This window comes from Mycteria americana, chromosome 4, assembly GCF_035582795.1.
Source record: "Mycteria americana isolate JAX WOST 10 ecotype Jacksonville Zoo and Gardens chromosome 4, USCA_MyAme_1.0, whole genome shotgun sequence".
NCBI classification, from domain to species: domain Eukaryota; kingdom Metazoa; phylum Chordata; class Aves; order Ciconiiformes; family Ciconiidae; genus Mycteria; species Mycteria americana.
The window spans coordinates 61703553-61721166 of record NC_134368.1 but is presented as its reverse complement, the minus strand read 5'-3'; the positions used below and the strand labels follow the sequence as shown (position 1 = coordinate 61721166).

The following is a 17614-nucleotide window of genomic DNA, read 5'->3' as shown; positions in this document are numbered from 1 at the left end:
ACTTTTAAAAACCCAACCAAACACACGCCACCACCAAAAAGATACCCAACAACAACCCAGCACTATGCATAGTATACTTGAGTCCAATTTGGATTTTAAATCATTCCTAGGGAGACCTACTTTTACTACCCACAGTAAAGATTTTTTGAGAAAATGAGCTCGTTGCTGTGGAATTAATAATAGATCTATGCAGATTGATATTCCCAGGAGATAAAGGGAAAAATATTAAAAATGGATGCTCCCGGCAAATGAAAAACTAATGGACCATATTTTCCCGAAGGGATGGGAGGTGCTTTCATTTTATTTCACTCTGAGGACTAAGCGAGACCTGCTGTAATAGGTAACTCTCAGGGAGCACCATTTCCAGCTAAATGGAAACACCTTGAAAATTTCATAGAGAATGCGGAGGAGAGTGTAAGTCATCACATACCAAATCTGAAGAGCACTGAATGATCATGACACTGCAGCAGAATGTAGCTCTGTTTATGATGTACCTGAAAACCGTAAGAATTCTGCAACATTTCAGCCCAGAGTTTCTGTATAACTATGGCAGGAATAGCAAGGATTCAAATTGGAACCAAAGCCACTGTCAACTAGGAACATTGGTTTTGCAAAGCTAATCAGTATTGGCATCTGAGGTTCAACAAGGCCAAGTGCAAGGTCCTGCACTTGGGTCACAGCAACCCCATGCAACGCTACAGGCTTGGGGAAGAGCGGCTGGAAAGCTGCCTGGCGGAAAAGGACCTGGGGGTGTTGGTTGACAGCCGGCTGAGTATGAGCTGGCAGTGTGCCCCAGTGGCCAAGAAAGCCAATGGCATCCTGGCTTGTATCAGAAATAGCGTGGCCAGCAGGACTAGGGAAGTGATCGTGCCCCTGTACTCGGCACTGGTGAGGCCGCACCTCGAATACTGTGTTCAGTTTTGGGCCCCCCGCTACAAGAGAGACATTGAGGTGCTGGAGCGTGGCCAGAGAAGGGCAACGAAGCTGGTGAAGGGTCTGGAGCAGAAGTCTGATGAGGAGCGGCTGAGGGAGCTGGGGTTGTTTAGCCTGGAGAAAAGGAGGCTGAGGGGAGACCTTATCACTATCTACAACTACCTGAAAGGAGGTTGTAGAGAGGTGGGGGTCGGTTTCTTCTCCCAAATAACAAGAGATAGGAGAAGAGGAAATGGCCTCGAGTTGCACCAGGGGAGGGTTAGATTGGATATTGGGAAAAATTTCTTCACTGAAAGGGTTGTCAAGCACTGGAAAAGGCTGCCCAGGGAAGTGGTTGAGTCACCATCCCTGGAGGTATTTAAAAGACGTTTGGATGAGGTGCTTAGGGACATGGTTTAGCAGCGGTGGACTTGGCAGTGCTAGGTTAATGGTTGGACTTGATGATCTTAAAGGTCTTTTCCAACCTAAACGATTCTATGATTCTATTCTATGAAAAATATTTTACTTTCAAACTCCTTTTAAGAGTTTCAACAACTCCAACGGAACAGTTGAAAGACTTCACTGTTGGTGACATCCTTGAAGCCACTCAAGGTAGCGCACATTATTTATAAATATTTACAAGCCAAACTCATGCAATTACCTGCATTTTCAAAACCGCATGGAATACTAGAAAATTAATTCTTAAATGATTTAGAAATCAAAGAAATCAAAACTGATTTGCATTATTTAATATTTATTGATACAAAAGAAAAAGGAATTTGTAACAAGCCATGTATTTACAATTTACACTGGAGAAAGATCTTTTAAGATCAACAAAACAACGTGCCCCTAAAGCTGGGGTGTATTTCCGGTTGGTTGGTAGTTACAGTGCTCTTTAGAACTCCTTTGCATTAGATGATCTTCAATTTGCAGGCAAAGTTATGGGGAAGAGGTCTCCAACAACATGCTTCTTGCTTTTGGTCTAAATTATAAAAATAATAGAAATTAGTTCAAATTAACACAGTTAAAAAAAGGCCTATCTGACTGTACCATAATATTAGGGAGTTACTAGACAGTAAAGTGGAACAACTGCAAATTGTACTCACAGCAGCAAGGACATTAGAGCATTCACATACTCCAGTGGCAAATCAATAAAAATATCAGTATTGTTTCAATTATGCTCAAAAGAGCACATTAGCCTAATTTAATTTAACTAACAGTGGTCTCTAACAAATGCATCCCTCTGTGCAAAGTTCGGAGTTGTCAAAGCCACACCTGGTTGTGACAGTGACGCTTGTCCTGCATGTATTTTCTTATGATATCTCTAATGTGAAGCATTGTATTTTGTGCAGGACCAAGAGGCCTCAGTAGTTAATGTGCGTGTCAGCTTCATGCTATTTTTATAAAAATCTTGTGTGTATCTTACTTCACTTAAGCTCACGTTTAGACAAATGGTCCACAATTCACAGTCCCAAATGACACACAAAGCTGCTGATAGTACAGAAAAGTCCAAGGATTAAAACTGCTGCCAACTGAGAGAATAACGTCTGATGCCACTCACCACGCCAAGTGACAGCTGAGGACTATTACTCCAGTAGAGTTACATGGAAAAAGCAGCCACTTGATAGCCTGGACTGCACAAGACGCCAAATTTTCAAGCTGGTTTAAAGCCCGCATACAGAATGAAGACTGCTGTTAAGACTTGCAAGTGAAAATAACAGCCCACTATCAAAATATCTTATACTAAAATGTTTTGGGGTATATATGCAGAAAATTGTTAGCTAATTCCCCAAAACTGATGAGTGGACTTCTCATCAAACTCAGGTATGTGTCTTCCTTAGAAGGAAGACGCATATTTTCCCCATCCATATCCAAGGAAGACACATATTCCCCCATCCAACAATAATTTCCTCAGAGCAAAGACCAGAAGGAGAAAGTTAAAGCTGACAGTTGTAACACAACTTAGTATGCACATTTTGTCTTTTACGCTAGAGAAAGGGAAAACTGTGGCTGTTCATCAGTGGCCAAGCGCTCTGGCACACCCCACACACTCTTCTGGTTGGCATATTCATGGCTTGCTGTGTGACACGGAAAAGGCCCTCCGCCACTGGAGGTGTATGGCGTAAGGGTCGTCCTAGCACAAGCATGAACTAAACTTATAGAGGAGCAGCTTCCATAGGATGGGAGTCTCCGATTTCACAGAATGGTTGAGGTTGGAAGGGACCTCTGGAAGTCATCTGGTCCAACCCTCCTGCTCAAGCAGGACCACCTAGAGCCGGTTGCCCTGATTGCCGAGACAAGCTCTCTTTCCCCACATACGAGCTTTTGTCTCCTGATCTTTTCTGTACCTCTTGACCTCTCCACAGCAACCACAGTGACAAGAATGAGGATGCCAAGTGTGTACCCAAACACTCTAACGTACTTTGCAAATACACACTGCCACAGGCAGTAAGTAGAGTAGAACAGAGATGGCAGGTTCTGAACTGTGTGGACAGAGCTGTTCCACATGGAAGGATACATCAGATGAGCTTGGTCAGGCCTCAGCTCTGTCTCCAAGAGAAATGTATTAAGGTGATCCTGAAGGGCCACCCAGCTCTTCCAGCTTATTCAGTCCAAGCTCCTCCCTAGACACCGCAGAAACATCAAAAACCAGGAAGATTATTTTCTCCTGGCATTTACCAGAAAAGTCAGGGGTGTGAGAGGGCATATGTGTCCCCATCCATATCTGCAGCAATGGGCACACACTGCCATGCTAGACCTCTGTGCCAAAGCCAGATGGTGCCAAATAGCATTCCCACTGGCAAGAGGAATGAAGATGTAACAGCAGGTGAATGCCTGGACTAGCCTGCCAATACAAAATCAGGGTATGGCATGGTGCCTAAGTGATGGCAGAGCCATGGCAAGATTGTGCCAAGGCAAAGGAAGTCACCAGCACGCTGAGTTAGTGCTGCAAGAGGAGCAAAACGCACAACGCTACGATGCTCTGCGCTAAGTCTGGCCAGGGAGAATGGTGCTGGGACGGATTCTTTCAGCACTGCAGAGCCAGCCTCAACAGATGGATGAGGCTCAAGAGCAACCATGCGGGCCTGAAGCAGTCTTAGTTCTGCTTCTGCAGTCTGGAAAACGGCAGATGATGACGATAACAAACACCTTGCCAGTGACATCCTAAGCCGACCTTCTTGGGATTAAAACTACACAAAAGTCTTTCAAAGAATGGAGGCCAAAGGAAGCTTTGCATCACTTCTCTGAGCAAGAAAATTGGGAGCTTTGCCAGGCCCTGTACAAAGCTTGAAGGACAGATAGCAAAGGAACTTTCAGGCACAATAACACCTCTGAAATAATTCAAATATCTGGAACTGAGTTAGAAAAATTATATGATCCTTGCAAGCGGCACAAAGACAAAAAAGAAACTTCTGGTAAGGGAAATGCATCCAAAAAAGGCAAGAAATTAGTTTAGGCAGCAAGACAAAAAATGAAGGAGCAGATTGAAACTTGATACAGCAGCTGAGCTGAAAGAGTGGAAGCTGAATGCCTCATCCCGCAGCCCGCTCCAAGCGGAAGAAAAAAAAAAATTAAGAGACAAAAGCGCACCTTTGACAGATACCCCAAGGAGACAACTGTCAGCTTGCATAGCAGGACACAGTGCATCATATTGGCAGCATGTGCACACGGAATTTCACAGAATCACATAGGTTGGAAAAGACCTTTAAGATCATCAAGTCCAACTGTTAACCTAACACTACCAAGACCACCACTATACCATGTCCCTAAGCACCTCATCCAAACATCCTTTAAATACCTCCACGGATGGCGACTCAACCACTTCCCTGGGCAGCCTCTTCCAATGCTTGATAACCCTTTCAGTGAAGTAACATTTCCTAATATCCAGTCTAAACCTCCCCTGGCGCAACTTGAGGCCATTTCCTCTTGTCCTATCACTTGTTACCTGGGAGAAGAGACCGACCCCCACCTCTCTACCCCCTCCTTTCAGGCAGTTGTAGAGAGCGATGAGGTCTCCCCTCAGCCTCCTTTTCTCCAGGCTAAACAACCCCAGCTCCCTCAGCTGCTCCTCATAAGACTTCTGCTCCAGACCCTTCACCAGCTTCGTTGCCCTTCTCTGGACTCGCTCCAGCACCTCCATGTCTCCCTTGTAGTGGGGGGCCCAAAACTGAACACAGTATTCGAGGTGCGGCCTCACCAGTGCCGAGTACAGGGGCACGATCACTTCCCTAGTCCTGCTGGCCACACTATTTTTGATACAAGCCAGGATGCCATTGGCTTTCTTGGCCACCTGGGCACACTGCTGGCTCATATTCAGGCGGCTGTCAACCAACACCCCCAGGTCCTTTTCTGCCAGGCAGCTTTCCAGCCACTCTTCCCCAAGCCTGTAGCGTTGCATGGGGTTGCTGTGACCCAAGTGCAGGACCTTGCACTTGGCCTTGTTGAACCTCATACAATTGACCTCGGCCCATCGATCCAGCCTGGCCAGGTCCCTCTGCAGAGCCTGCCTACCCTCCAGCAGATCAACACTCCCACACAACTTGGTGTCATCTGCAAACTTACTGAGGGTGCACTCGATCCCTTCGTCCAGATCATTGATAAAGATGTTAAACAGGACTGGCCCCAACACAGAGCCCTGGGGAACACCGCTTGTGACCGGCCGCCAACTGGAGTAAACTCCATTCACCACCACTCTTTGGGCCTGGCCATCCAGCCAGTTCTTTACCCAGTGAAGAGCACACCCATCCAAGCCATGAGCAGCCTGTTTCTCCAGGAGAATGCTGTGGGAAACCGTGTCAAAGGCTTTACTGAAGTCTAGATAGACAACATCCACATCCTTTCCCTCATCTACTAGGCGGGTCACCTGGTCGTAGAAGGCGATAAGGTTGGTCAAGCAGGACCTGTCTTTCCTGAACCCATGCTGGCTGGGCTTGATCCCTTGGTTATTCTCTACGTGCCGTGTGATAGCACTCAGGATGATCTGCTCCATCAGCTTCCCCGGCACCGAGGTCAGGCTAACAGGCCTGTAGTTCCCTGGATCCTCCTTCCGGCCCTTCTTGAAGATGGGCGTCACATTAGCTAATCTCCAGTCAGCAGGGACCTCCCCAGTTAGCCAGGACTGCTGGTAAATGATGGAAAGGGGCTTGGTGAGCACATCTGCCAGCTCCTTCAGTACTCTCGGGTGGATCTCATCAGGCCCCATAGACTTGTGAGTGTCTAAGTGGTGCAGCAGGTCACTCACCATTTCCCCCTGGATTATGGGGGCTCCATTCTGGTCCCCATCCCTATCTTCCAGCTCCAGGGGCTGGGTACCCAGAGAACAGTCGGCCCTGCTATTAAAGACTGAGGCAAAGAAGGCATTAAGTACCTCAGCCTTTTCCTCATCCTTGGTCACTGTGTTCCCTCCCCCATCTACTAGGGGCTGGAGATTCTCCTTAGCTCTCCTTTTGCTGCTAATGTATTTGAAGAAGTGGTTTTTGTTGTCTTTTACAGCAGCAGCCAGATTGAGCTCTAGCTCAGCTTTGGCCCTTCTGATTTTCTTCCTGCACAGCCTTGCTACACCTTTGTAGTCCTCCTGAGTTGCCCGCCCCTTCTTCCAGAGGTCACAGACTCTCCTCTTTCTCCTGAGTTCGAGACAGAGCTCTCTAGTCAGCCAGGCCGGTCTTCTTCCCCGCTGGCTTGTCTTTCGGCACCTGGGGACAGCCCGCTCTTGTGCCTTTAGGACTTCCTCCCTAAAGAATGTCCAGCCCTCCTGGACCCCTTTGCCCATTAGGGCTGCCTCCCAGGGGACTCTCTCGACCAGTCTCCTAAACAGGCCGAAGTCCGCCCTCCAGAAGTCTAAGGTGGCAGTTTTGCCGACCCACCTCGCCACTTCTCCACGTATCAAAAACTCTATCATTTCGTGATCACTCTGTCCAAGACAGCCTCCAACCATCACATGGCTCACAAGTCCTTCTCTGTTCGTGAACAAGAGGTCCAGCGGGGCACCTTCCCTCGTTGGCTCACTCACCAGCTGTGTCAGGAAGTTCTCTGCCACACGCTCCAGGAACCTCCTGGACTGTTTCCTCTCTGCTCTATTGTATTTCCAGCAGACATCCGGTAGGTTGAAGTCCCCCACAAGAACAAGGGCTAGCGATCGTGAGGCTTCTCCCAGCTGCTTATAGAATAGTTCATCTGTCTCCTCATCCTGGTTGGGTGGTCTGTAACAGACTCCCACCACAATATCTGCCTTGTGGGCCTTTCCCCTGATTCTCACCCATAGACACTCCACCCTATCATCACCATCATCGAGCTCTAAACTATCCAGACACTCCCTGACGTACAGGGCTACCCCACCACCTCTCCTGCCTCGCCTATCCCTCCTGAAGAGTTTATAGCCATCCATCGCCGCACTCCAGTTGTGCGAATCATCCCACCACGTTTCCGTGATGGCCACCATATCATAGTTTTCCTGATGTACAATGGCTTCCAACTCCTCCTGCTTGTTGCCCATGCTGCGTGCATTGGTGTAGAGGCACTTCAGCTGGGCTGTCACCCGTGCCTCCTTCATAGAACACCCCTTGCGTGCTTTGAGGCGTTTCACTGGCATAGTGTATTTCGTATATGGCATATTTCATGAAGAACAAGAAATTGCTATCAACACTTTTTTTAATGCTCATGTATTAGGGAGACCCCTTCTTTGTAATTTCTGAAATAATTCAAGTCCCAGATAAGTGCACAAAAAAAAAAAGTGGACACCTAAGCAAATTCTTAGCCCATGCATGCATCCAATTAAGACAGGTTTTGTACTTCATCAGCATCACAGTTCCATGGAAATGGGCAAGGATGGGTGCAGGAGGACTGAGGCATGCGCCTCATTTGCAACCCTCAGCATCTCACCAGAGATAAGCTTTGCAAGCTTAAAAAGTCCTTGAGAAGAGGAGCTAAATTATTTTCAGTAAAAACAATACTATTATAGTTCCCCCCTTCTTCTTCCATCAAGAAACACAAGTATGTCATGCAGGATGCAAGCAACAGAAGCCATTTCACGACAAGGTAATGATTTCTGTGAACTTAGGGGGAGTTAGCAACTGAACAAAATGAAGCTATTCTAAATTCTGATAATTCACTCAATGTAATTTGTTCGGAAGGTTAAACAGGATGCTAAGATGGATTCAGTACACCACAAAATGAAGAGGCAAATAAGGCAAACATTTAGAGTTACTTTGTCTTTAAAACACAGTGGGGTTTTTTCGCTAGCTAAAATACTGTTCCAGTCTGGCAGCTGTGTTCTAATTTATTCCTGCAGCGACCTCTGTGCTTTACCTATGAAGTACCTTAAGAGTGCACATTAAAGCTTAGTTGCTCAACAGGCAAATGTCTGCTTCTACTAATACGAAGAAAATCAGCCATAATAAAAGTCAGAGAGCATTTGCCGGATGCAAAAAGGCCTCTGCAATTATCACTTAATTGTCCTTCATGGGCCAATAGTGGGAGTCTCATAATATCCCCTTAAGGTTGATCCCTCCTTCAGCACTTTTTCTTAACTGGCTACTTAATTAGTCTTCCTTCCTGGGCTTAATTGTAAATTTGTTTTGATTAATTAGCCTCAGAGCTGACTTGGCACTAACTGAAATATAGGAGAAGTGCTTAGTTTCTTCAGTGTATAGGCTACTGCATCCTAGGGGAGCCCCCTCTTTGTCAGCAATAAAATTTCAAGTTCAGACTGTGTTTGAAAAAAAACTTCTTTGTAATTAACTTTCATATCTTGTAATTGCCCCCTCTGTACTACAACACAAAAGTGATGATAACATAAAGAAAGGATAAAATTCAGTAAGTTCAGGCCTCTTGTTCAGTGGATTATACATCATGTTCATTAGCAGAATCCTGCGGTTTTAGATAAGATGACTTAATGCTCTTAAACGCAGGTGATCATAGCACTACTAGAGTCCCAAACCAAGACTGTAGGTTACCAGCACAGACAGATGTGTTCTCATGGCACCGACACTGGAAAGGTTTCCCTTACCAATTGGAAGAGTCACGTTCTGCTCTTCCAAAAGTTACTGAATTTAATTGAAAACCCTTTGCATAACCTAGACAAGCCAGTCTGCAACGCCTTTGGACACTACTATAGCTCTTCATTATATCTACACCTCTCATATCACTCCTTTCCTCTCCCTCTTTATGGCATGTTGATTCCAGAAGACACCCACACAGCATTACCATGTATCTGCCATCTTGATCAATTTCATTTCAGCTGCTGTTACTGAAAACACAGGAAAAGGCAACTTTGAACACCATGACCATGAAAAATTGTAGTAAGCTAAATAAAATAATGTGTGTTAACAGCTATTATACCCATTTAATAAACTTCCTAAATAATTTTCAAGACTACTGCAGTTCTTCAGTTTTCAAATTTAAAAGTCCTTACCTATCAAGCTGCAAAGAGAAGTTAAAAATGTTACTCGGGACATTAATTATGTTTTTCTGTGAACACTTTTAGATTTGCATGTTAACTGAACAGTCAGACTGAGAAAGTAAACACTTTGCTTCTTTCAGCTCCTTGTTTCAATTATTGCCACTCTTGTGCTCCAAGCAAGAAAAGACTGCAGAAGAAGTACAAAGTAAATGTAGTTTTACAACCTTTTGTGTGCACCTTTACTTGGGCACAGGAGTTTAAATGAAGCAAACCAGAACAGGAGCTTTGTGGGTGGGCTTAAGAACACAGAGCAGCTCTGCAGGCACTCCTTTTAATGTACTTGTTCCCCAATAATCTGCAGCCAACTGTTTTGACTAATGATCAACTACTGTTTTCATCTTAGAACTGGACCATAGGAATCATTTTGGTTGTCAAATCCTAAATGAAGCTTTTCCATGCAGCCTCAGAAATGTTTGGCTTTGAGATCTCTTCTGACTACATTTGTGAACATCCACGAAGTGACAGGATATTCTGAAGAGGAAACGTACCAGCTTGGAAAGACTAAGATATTCAGTTACAACAGCTGTCAATACCATTAAAGAGGCATGTTCCATACTCTTCAGTTAGATGTATTATCTGCAATCAATCACCACTTAAAGTAAATCCTGTATTACAAGAGACATCATGCAACAGAGTCTACAAATCAGTAGAAATGTAAGAAATATTCCTTCATGCTGAAATGCCTTTTCAGCTGTTATGAAATGAGGAAATAGCTCTCTAGGTTTATTCCATTCCCCAAATGTTAATTTAAAATCATCTGCAGATAACCAATTCAGCTCTGTACTTGAAAAACAGAAGAAACTGTATATGTGCCTCAACAGTTTGTTTTATTGGTGCTGTTTATTTTTCTGTAATTACTCAACTCCTATTCTCCTGTTTTATGTTTACAAAGTTGTACAAATATGGATGTGCACACATATCTGACAGTTTTGCAACCATTCTTCTGGCACTTTAAACTGCAAAAAAGCTTTGTTTAGTAAAACAGGAACAGCTTCATAACCAAATGAAACTACAAAAAGATTTTTGTAAAGATTTTCAAAAAACCTACTAACCAGTGAAGTAATTTTTTTCAAAGGGAGCCAAAGCCTTCAAAAATCTCACTTTTTATTGTGGTGGGACATTGTCAGATAAGCTCCTTAAAATAAGCCTCTAGTTGTTACCACAATACCTGCCATAGAACACATGTATCTACTAACATGAAGCCGATGAAATATGTGACTCAGCTTTTGTTTCCAGCTCTCTAAATTACTGTTGACAGAAAGCAATGAATTAATATACTAAACCAGTGACATCCTCCAGGAACAGTATGTGTACCACATAGGCAAGAGAAAAGGCCATGCCTCTCTCACAACGAGGATCCCAACTTCACTCCACAGCAGGCAACACTGGCTAACCAACCTTGGGTAGCTTAGCACAAACCTGGCTCAGATCTCTACTACTATTAGAGGTGATGTTCTGTACTCTAGTGTAAGTAAATAGTGCCATCTGAGCTGAATATATAAGCCATTATAGTCTATGAAATATTTTAAAAGTTACAACAGGCAAATAACATTATAGAAAGCCTAAGAATATATATTTAAGCTACAGACCACAACATCCTCTGTACGGGCTATTACTTTAGCATTTTACCAAGTCTAAATAATTTTGCCACATAACTATTTGAAACCATTACAGTAGTCGGAAGTTAGATTACAGAGTCAAAAATATGCTGATAAAAAGAATCACACATATCCAGGAAGAAGAATGCTAACTTCTCACACTTCAGAGAAGGCTTTTTTCTTTCTTTGCAATATCCCATTTGGTAAAGGAAAAAATTAGACCACCAAAGGTTACCCACGACTACTAGTAGGCTGATGTACACAAAAATGTAGGAAGGCGGAGCCAAAGCAAGACCAGGTAGAGTTGAAACATCAGCAGCTTCTTCTGACTAACAACCAATTCTTGTTTGCCACACTCCACAACTCAGCACCCATAGGAGTCCTGGAACTCAGAATATTCTCCTGCACCTCCTCACACTATATTCTGGCTAATGAAACGGAAGCAAGTTTTTTTACAAGTGTCAAGTTGAAGAAAAAAATTTAAAATGCAATCCAGACAAACTGTGAACAACCTAGCTCAACTCAACTCCTGCGGTGTGCTGTTTTAAAAAACAACTTTGAGCAACTGGCTCCAACTAGTACAACATTCTCGCTAACAGAATGAACTTAGCAAGGTTCAGTGCCAAGTCCTAATGTTAACGGAAACTGATTGACATCTCCTTGCAACAGAATTCAACTGAATTTATCTCCACCTGTAACATACTCTTCTTTCTCCCTTTCAAAAACCAAACTGTACTGAACATAGATGCCAGCCAAGGACAATCAGCTGTGCTTGAAGCCCCATCTAGTGACAAATAGTGGAATTGTTGCTAAACTAAAGTAACAGATACATCACCCCGCTTGGCACAATGGATTTTGCTACTTAAAAAAAAAATAAAAACCAAACATTTTGAGATGTAGTCCAACTACAAAATGTTCTCTGCAAACTATACAGGACATTTCTGCCAAGAAACCAACGAGCCAGGAAGCAACAAAACCATCCAGCCTAAAAAGTTACATATTTTACCAAATCCACCCTATTCTGCTGACACTCTCAGCCATAGAATTAGGAAAACAAAAAGAGGTGTTCATGGCATGCTGACCTCGAACCTGCACTTGAACATCTGCCACTTTCCAGCCTCTGTCAGGAAAAGGTCTGCACATGTTCTGCTTAAGAAAACATCCTGAAGGATTTATTTCTCATCATTTACTCATGACCCAAAAGAAAATCCACTCAAAACCTTGCTGCCAAGCTGCAGTATAGTGCAGTGGGGGAAGACACACTGGTGCCTGATACAACAAGGGCAATGTATCACTTCTCATCTGAACCCACCAAACTAGAACACGTTGCTGGAAAGCAGCAGGCTGCCATGAGCTCCATCACAACATACATCCACACTTTCCTTCAGTGCCATGAGCTCCACAGTCCATACATGTTAACTAACCCCTTAACAAAGTATCCTTCCGCTACCCAAACTGCAGACAGGTAACATGGAAGAAAATTTGCACGGTGTCTTCCTTCTGAACTCCCTGGCTTTTAACACAAATGAAAAGTGGTCTTGTTCTGACTTTCAGCCGGAACCAATGAGCTGTTGGGCTCAGAGACCACCACATCCATGCCCTGACTGCTGGGAGACATGCTTGGGCAAGGAGCAGAGGATCTTTGGTCTAATGCTAGCCCTGTACTGTTTTCCAAGTAGCAAATTTCCAGACCTCTGCAGGCCTAAGGAGTTGAAAGACTTACAAACTAAACTATGTTTTAGTGGGTGGAATCCCCTCAAGCAGTGGAGACAGCATGTGTGCCCATCTGGTAGCTGGTATGGATCCAACACAGAAAGGACAATATTTGAATCTTGCTGACCTTGAAGAGACCAACCCAAGCCCAAAATTAAGAAAAGCTGCCATCATCAAATTATTATCAGCTGTAACTAAACCTAAAAAGTCATTTGACTATTTTAAGTCTTAAACTGCCTACAGAAGTCAAGGCTGGGAAAAAAGAAAAAAAAAAGGTCCTTCTGTGCAGTCTGAAATTTGATGTCAAATAGTTTATATCAAGACAGAGGAAGAACTAAATGGCAATAGGCATGTTTCTCTGTTTCATCTTCTCAGAGTTAAGCATGACCTAGCCATGAATGCAAAGATGCCACATAACTTCTACTAAGTATTTCCACTTCAGTCTATATGTGCACTAATGATAGGAACTACTGCTTGAAAGAGAATGGTAAAAAAAAAAGTATTACTTCAAATTCCCCAATCTAAAGGGTCTTTCACAGAGGCATGGTAATCTTGGTGTCCAAGCCCTTTCACAGACACCGGAAGTTAGCTGGCAGCTGAAAGCTTAAGGGAAACACTAAAGCCAATTCATCTTTCCTACTTTAATGTATACTCTAGATTTAGCATAAAGATCATGGCCAAGACTGTTTACAAGGTCAGTACTCAATCCTCAAGTCACTAAGTTTACAATTCCAATTCAATTTTCCCTATCTCCTTCTATTCTAGAATAGCAGTGACCACGGAGAGAAAGCACCCTACCAGAATAGCTGTAGTTTATCCTTACTTTCAGCCAGAAGGAACCTTGAAGAGCTAGGGAGACAAATGCTATGTATACCATCTGCTGTCTAGACTCGGCTTCTGGAGTATACAGTATAATTACAGTTTTCCCAAAGGTCCTCATTATTATCCAGGAACACAGCAAGCAAAACAAAAGGAGATATTAAAGTAATACATTTGGCAATGACCTATCACTGTTAAAAAAAATAAAGCTTTCCACAATGTTCAGAGCTAATCAAGCCATAGGTTCCATACAAAAGATACAACTGACAAGCTCCCACTTAAGAGCTCCCATTTTACAATTCAATTTGAGGCACTAATCATACATCTGCTAGACAAAGAAGAAACACCTGTCATTAACACATTAGAAGAAGACTGGACCCCAGCATGCAAGCATTCCAGCAGCCCATCTCCTAGACAGCAATTACTGGAATGTGAACAGCATGGTCCTACATTTAAATAGAGATCATTCTAAGCAGTTTGTACCAGGCAGACATTAAGACTATCAGATGTTAGCTGAAGATGTCAAAATTTTGTCAAGTGCTAAGCATCTTTAGGGAGGTTAGGCATATAAATACAATTTGGAACAACCAGATGCTTTAGTCACAAATTTTATACATATATCTTTCAGTCTTTGGATGATACAAGAACAGTAACTGATGCAGAGTGAGGCCCTTCAGTATGCCACTTCGGTTTGATAGCAAACGACTGACATTCTTTTGGTTTTGTTCTTAACTCTTCTTACGTTGATTTCAGCTGCTCTGTTTTAATTTGTAATGTCAAGCTGGGCACACTCAAACACTTTTGGTATGTAAAAAGAACTCAAAACATACAAAAGCTTGAAAAGTATTTCAGCAAACTTTTCTGCAGAAAGTTCTTCACCTGTCTTTTTTGAGTTGTGTGAAGAGAAGAACACTTTCTTCGTTCAGAAGATTACGTATGTTATATCCATTTCCTACAAATAAAAACAGAGAAAGTTTTCTTTAGAAGGCACTAGCAATTTTTGAAGTCCTGTCTTCAGCCAAGTGTATTTTTATTTCATATATTTTAACAGCAGGAATATTAGCCCCTAATATAGGATGCCACTCTTAGAGGCACGTCATTGCATTTCAAAGAGATAACAAGGAATACAGCTAGTGTAATTTATTTTAACCTGTGGTAAGAATAAAGCGCATCTTTGCTGAGAAGATTTTTACTGAAAAGAATGTAACGGGCTTGAGCTCTCAGCTCTCAAAACCCACAAGAAAAAACTTTAAAGGTGACTTACTTTAATTTACTTTAAATTTACTTTACCAGAATTACTTTAAATTTACTTTACCAGAATTTACTTTAATTTATTCCTGTAGAAAATATCAGTAAAAACTGCACATGGAAACTCATCTGCAGATCTTCAGTTGGGATTTGCATACTAACACGACCACAAATATAGAAACATCTAAAAGGCACTGAATGTTGGGAATGACCAACATCCTAACATTCATATACAGCCACACTTGATGAATTACAAAGAGATCACCCACCACAACCACTGCGTTGCCCATCCAGACATCCTGAGACAGGCCATCAAGAAGCAGGGAAGAATGGAAATGAAATATAGACGCTTACAGCCATACAGAACTTTCAGCAGTTTATATAATCTCCTTTCCCAAAAAACAAATTACAAAATTGTGTCTGCAGACCCCTAAACTTTTAAGATTAAAACAAACACAAAAAAGCTTCAAAGCATCAAGCATTAATTGGACAATGATTGTTCAATCAGGATGTCATGGTGAAAAGTTAATGGAAAAACAAGTGGTAGCTTGTCATTTTCTAACATAGCTTCTTCACAAGAAAGCTGTACAAAAGTCTCTACAGCTTCACAAACAGCCTGCTTTACAACTACTGCAAACTCTCCTGAGTAGTCTTACCCACTGAAGGACAGCTTCCCATATGGAATTCATTGCACTTTTATCTCAGAAGGGCAAAATCAGAGGTGTCTAAATTCTCAACAACCCACATGAAGTTACCACCCGTTCAACAAGACATTCTGCACCTTCTATATATCAAGCATAAAGCGTAAAATATGGTGAACCGATCCAAATGGATTTTCATAATTTTACGTAGAAAAACCAGCAAACAGATGGTGACCAAAACAATTATATTAACTACCACTATATTAATCTGTCTGTGAAGTTTCCCCAACATTATAGCTAGGGACTGAACCAGAATACCAAGAGAAATTCACTTTTAGGACTTGGTAGTGCCAGCAAAAACTTTGAGGCCAGCTCACATAAACAAGCAGTGTTTGTATCACTGCATTCAAAGGTTAGGTCACCAACCCACATCCAGTGTTGGGTCACATTCCTTTCTTCATAACCCTATACTTTCCCACTCTCTACTCAAACTTAGCTCTTCCCATCATTCAGCTCCGTTTGCTTCCTAGCATGCTAATTCAGTCTCATCCGTCTGGTTTTAAATACAACACAAACTGGTTTTAAACACATGTACTTACCTGCTGGAACATAGAAGTAGTCCCCTGTAGTCAGACAATATGATGTCTTATGTAGGGTAACAATAATTTTGCCGTGGATAACATGGAAAGCCTTAATGAAAGCCAAAGGGTTCTAAGATTAGCAATGTTTCCTTTGCAAACATTTAAGAAAGTTATCCAAGAAAACATACTCTTGGTTTTGCATACACGTTGTAACAAAGATCAAAAAACAAATAAGGTAGCAGAGCTGCAATCCCTTTTTCCCATCCTGCTGAAAAATAAGATGCACAACTTAAAAGGGGGATGGGGGCTAATTTTATTTATTTGATACTTCTATCTTGCCTGCAAGACCCAGACAGTAAGCATACATGGACATACAGATTTAACGTGAAGAAAAGCAGGGCAACGTGCATGCAAAGTACCTCTAGCAACTTTCTTGGGTTATAACTCATTTCCCAACTGAAATGATTCACTAATGTTTCCTGTATTTATTTGCATTATAGGGGAAAAAAACCCTGAAAAACCTGTCAACTTCACATGCTACTTCCAACCACTCTAAGATTTTCTGTTTACATAGTCTATTTTATAAAAATAAGAAAAAAGCATACTTACTATTGTATCCATGTGGACAAACTGGTGACCCTTTTCTTTAAATGGTTTCAAAATCAATCTACCAGTGGCAAAAGCAGGTGTATTCAAATTTTTGTATATTTCTATCGATTCACCTTTGAAGAAGCATGAGTGACTGCTTTCAGTGTTAACACATTCTACAAAAAAAGTCCAGGAGATTAACATTAATGCTAACACATAATTAGTCTTGCTGAGTTACTTGCTCAGTTACTACTTATTAAATCATATGCATTACATATTGTTTCAGTGCAACACCCCCAAGAGCTAGAGTCAATATTCAGCTGAAAAATCAGGACACTTTTTGTATGTGTCTCAGAATTTTCTCCAGAAGAGCAATGATTATTTCAACAGCTCACCTTTTTATGCCCAATGTGGCATGAACAATTTTTTTTCTTATCAGTCTAAACACTTACTACTTAATTCAGAAAGGCCCTTGGTCACATCCCCTCAACTCACCTAGAAGTACTTCCTCATTTGTTACTGGGTCCAGTACAATGGTTGGCTTAGAAGTATCAGCTAGGGTGTGATCCAAATTTGCAGGTATCTCACTTCCTGAGGAGACAAAAAACAAACAAACAAAACAAAACCAGAAATATAATCACTCTACCTTTTAAAAACTTAATTTTTTAACCACAACTTTCCCACAATTTTAGATTTCACACATAAAGTACTTAAATTTGTTTTATTAAGTGACTAAACAGACTGAATACACTTCCTTCAAATAAAAGGAAACCATCCATAACAATTCTTTGAAAATGTAGTTTTCATTGGAATTATTTCTGTGTGTATTAGATAAAGGGTCTCTAAATCCTAAAGAATTTTCCAGCGGTATGCCAACTATATATCCTATGCTACTAATGACAGTATTTACTCAAAAGTATCTGCATTTTAAGAGAAGTGCTTTTCTAGCAACAGATACTGAGAGGATATTAAGAGAGAATATAAAATACATGATGAAGTATGAAGAACAAGTTTTTTCCTTTTACCTACTGCTGATGGGCATCAGGAGACTTAAGA

General features: G+C 42.0%; 1 protein-coding gene across 4 annotated transcripts in view; it reads right to left on the bottom strand.

The window, feature by feature from the left end:
• Positions 1 to 1663: 1663 nt before the first annotated feature.
• Positions 1664 to 17614, bottom strand: part of CENPC (centromere protein C) — a 32115-nt gene continuing 16164 nt past the window's right edge. The window contains exons 15-19 of one of the 4 annotated variants that reach the window (XM_075500797.1): positions 17054 to 17149; positions 16580 to 16734; positions 15989 to 16079; positions 14380 to 14452; positions 1664 to 1894 (exon numbers count right to left, since the gene is read on the bottom strand). In XM_075500797.1, coding sequence (XP_075356912.1) covers positions 1852 to 1894; positions 14380 to 14452; positions 15989 to 16079; positions 16580 to 16734; positions 17054 to 17149 — 458 coding nt within the window. In that variant the 3' untranslated portion in view covers positions 1664 to 1851. Of the gene's footprint in view, positions 1895 to 7538; positions 9158 to 9216; positions 10619 to 14379; positions 14453 to 15988; positions 16080 to 16579; positions 16735 to 17053; positions 17150 to 17614 lie in introns of those variants that run through there. The other 3 variants (XM_075500798.1, XM_075500796.1, XM_075500795.1) reach the window with 3 other exon arrangements.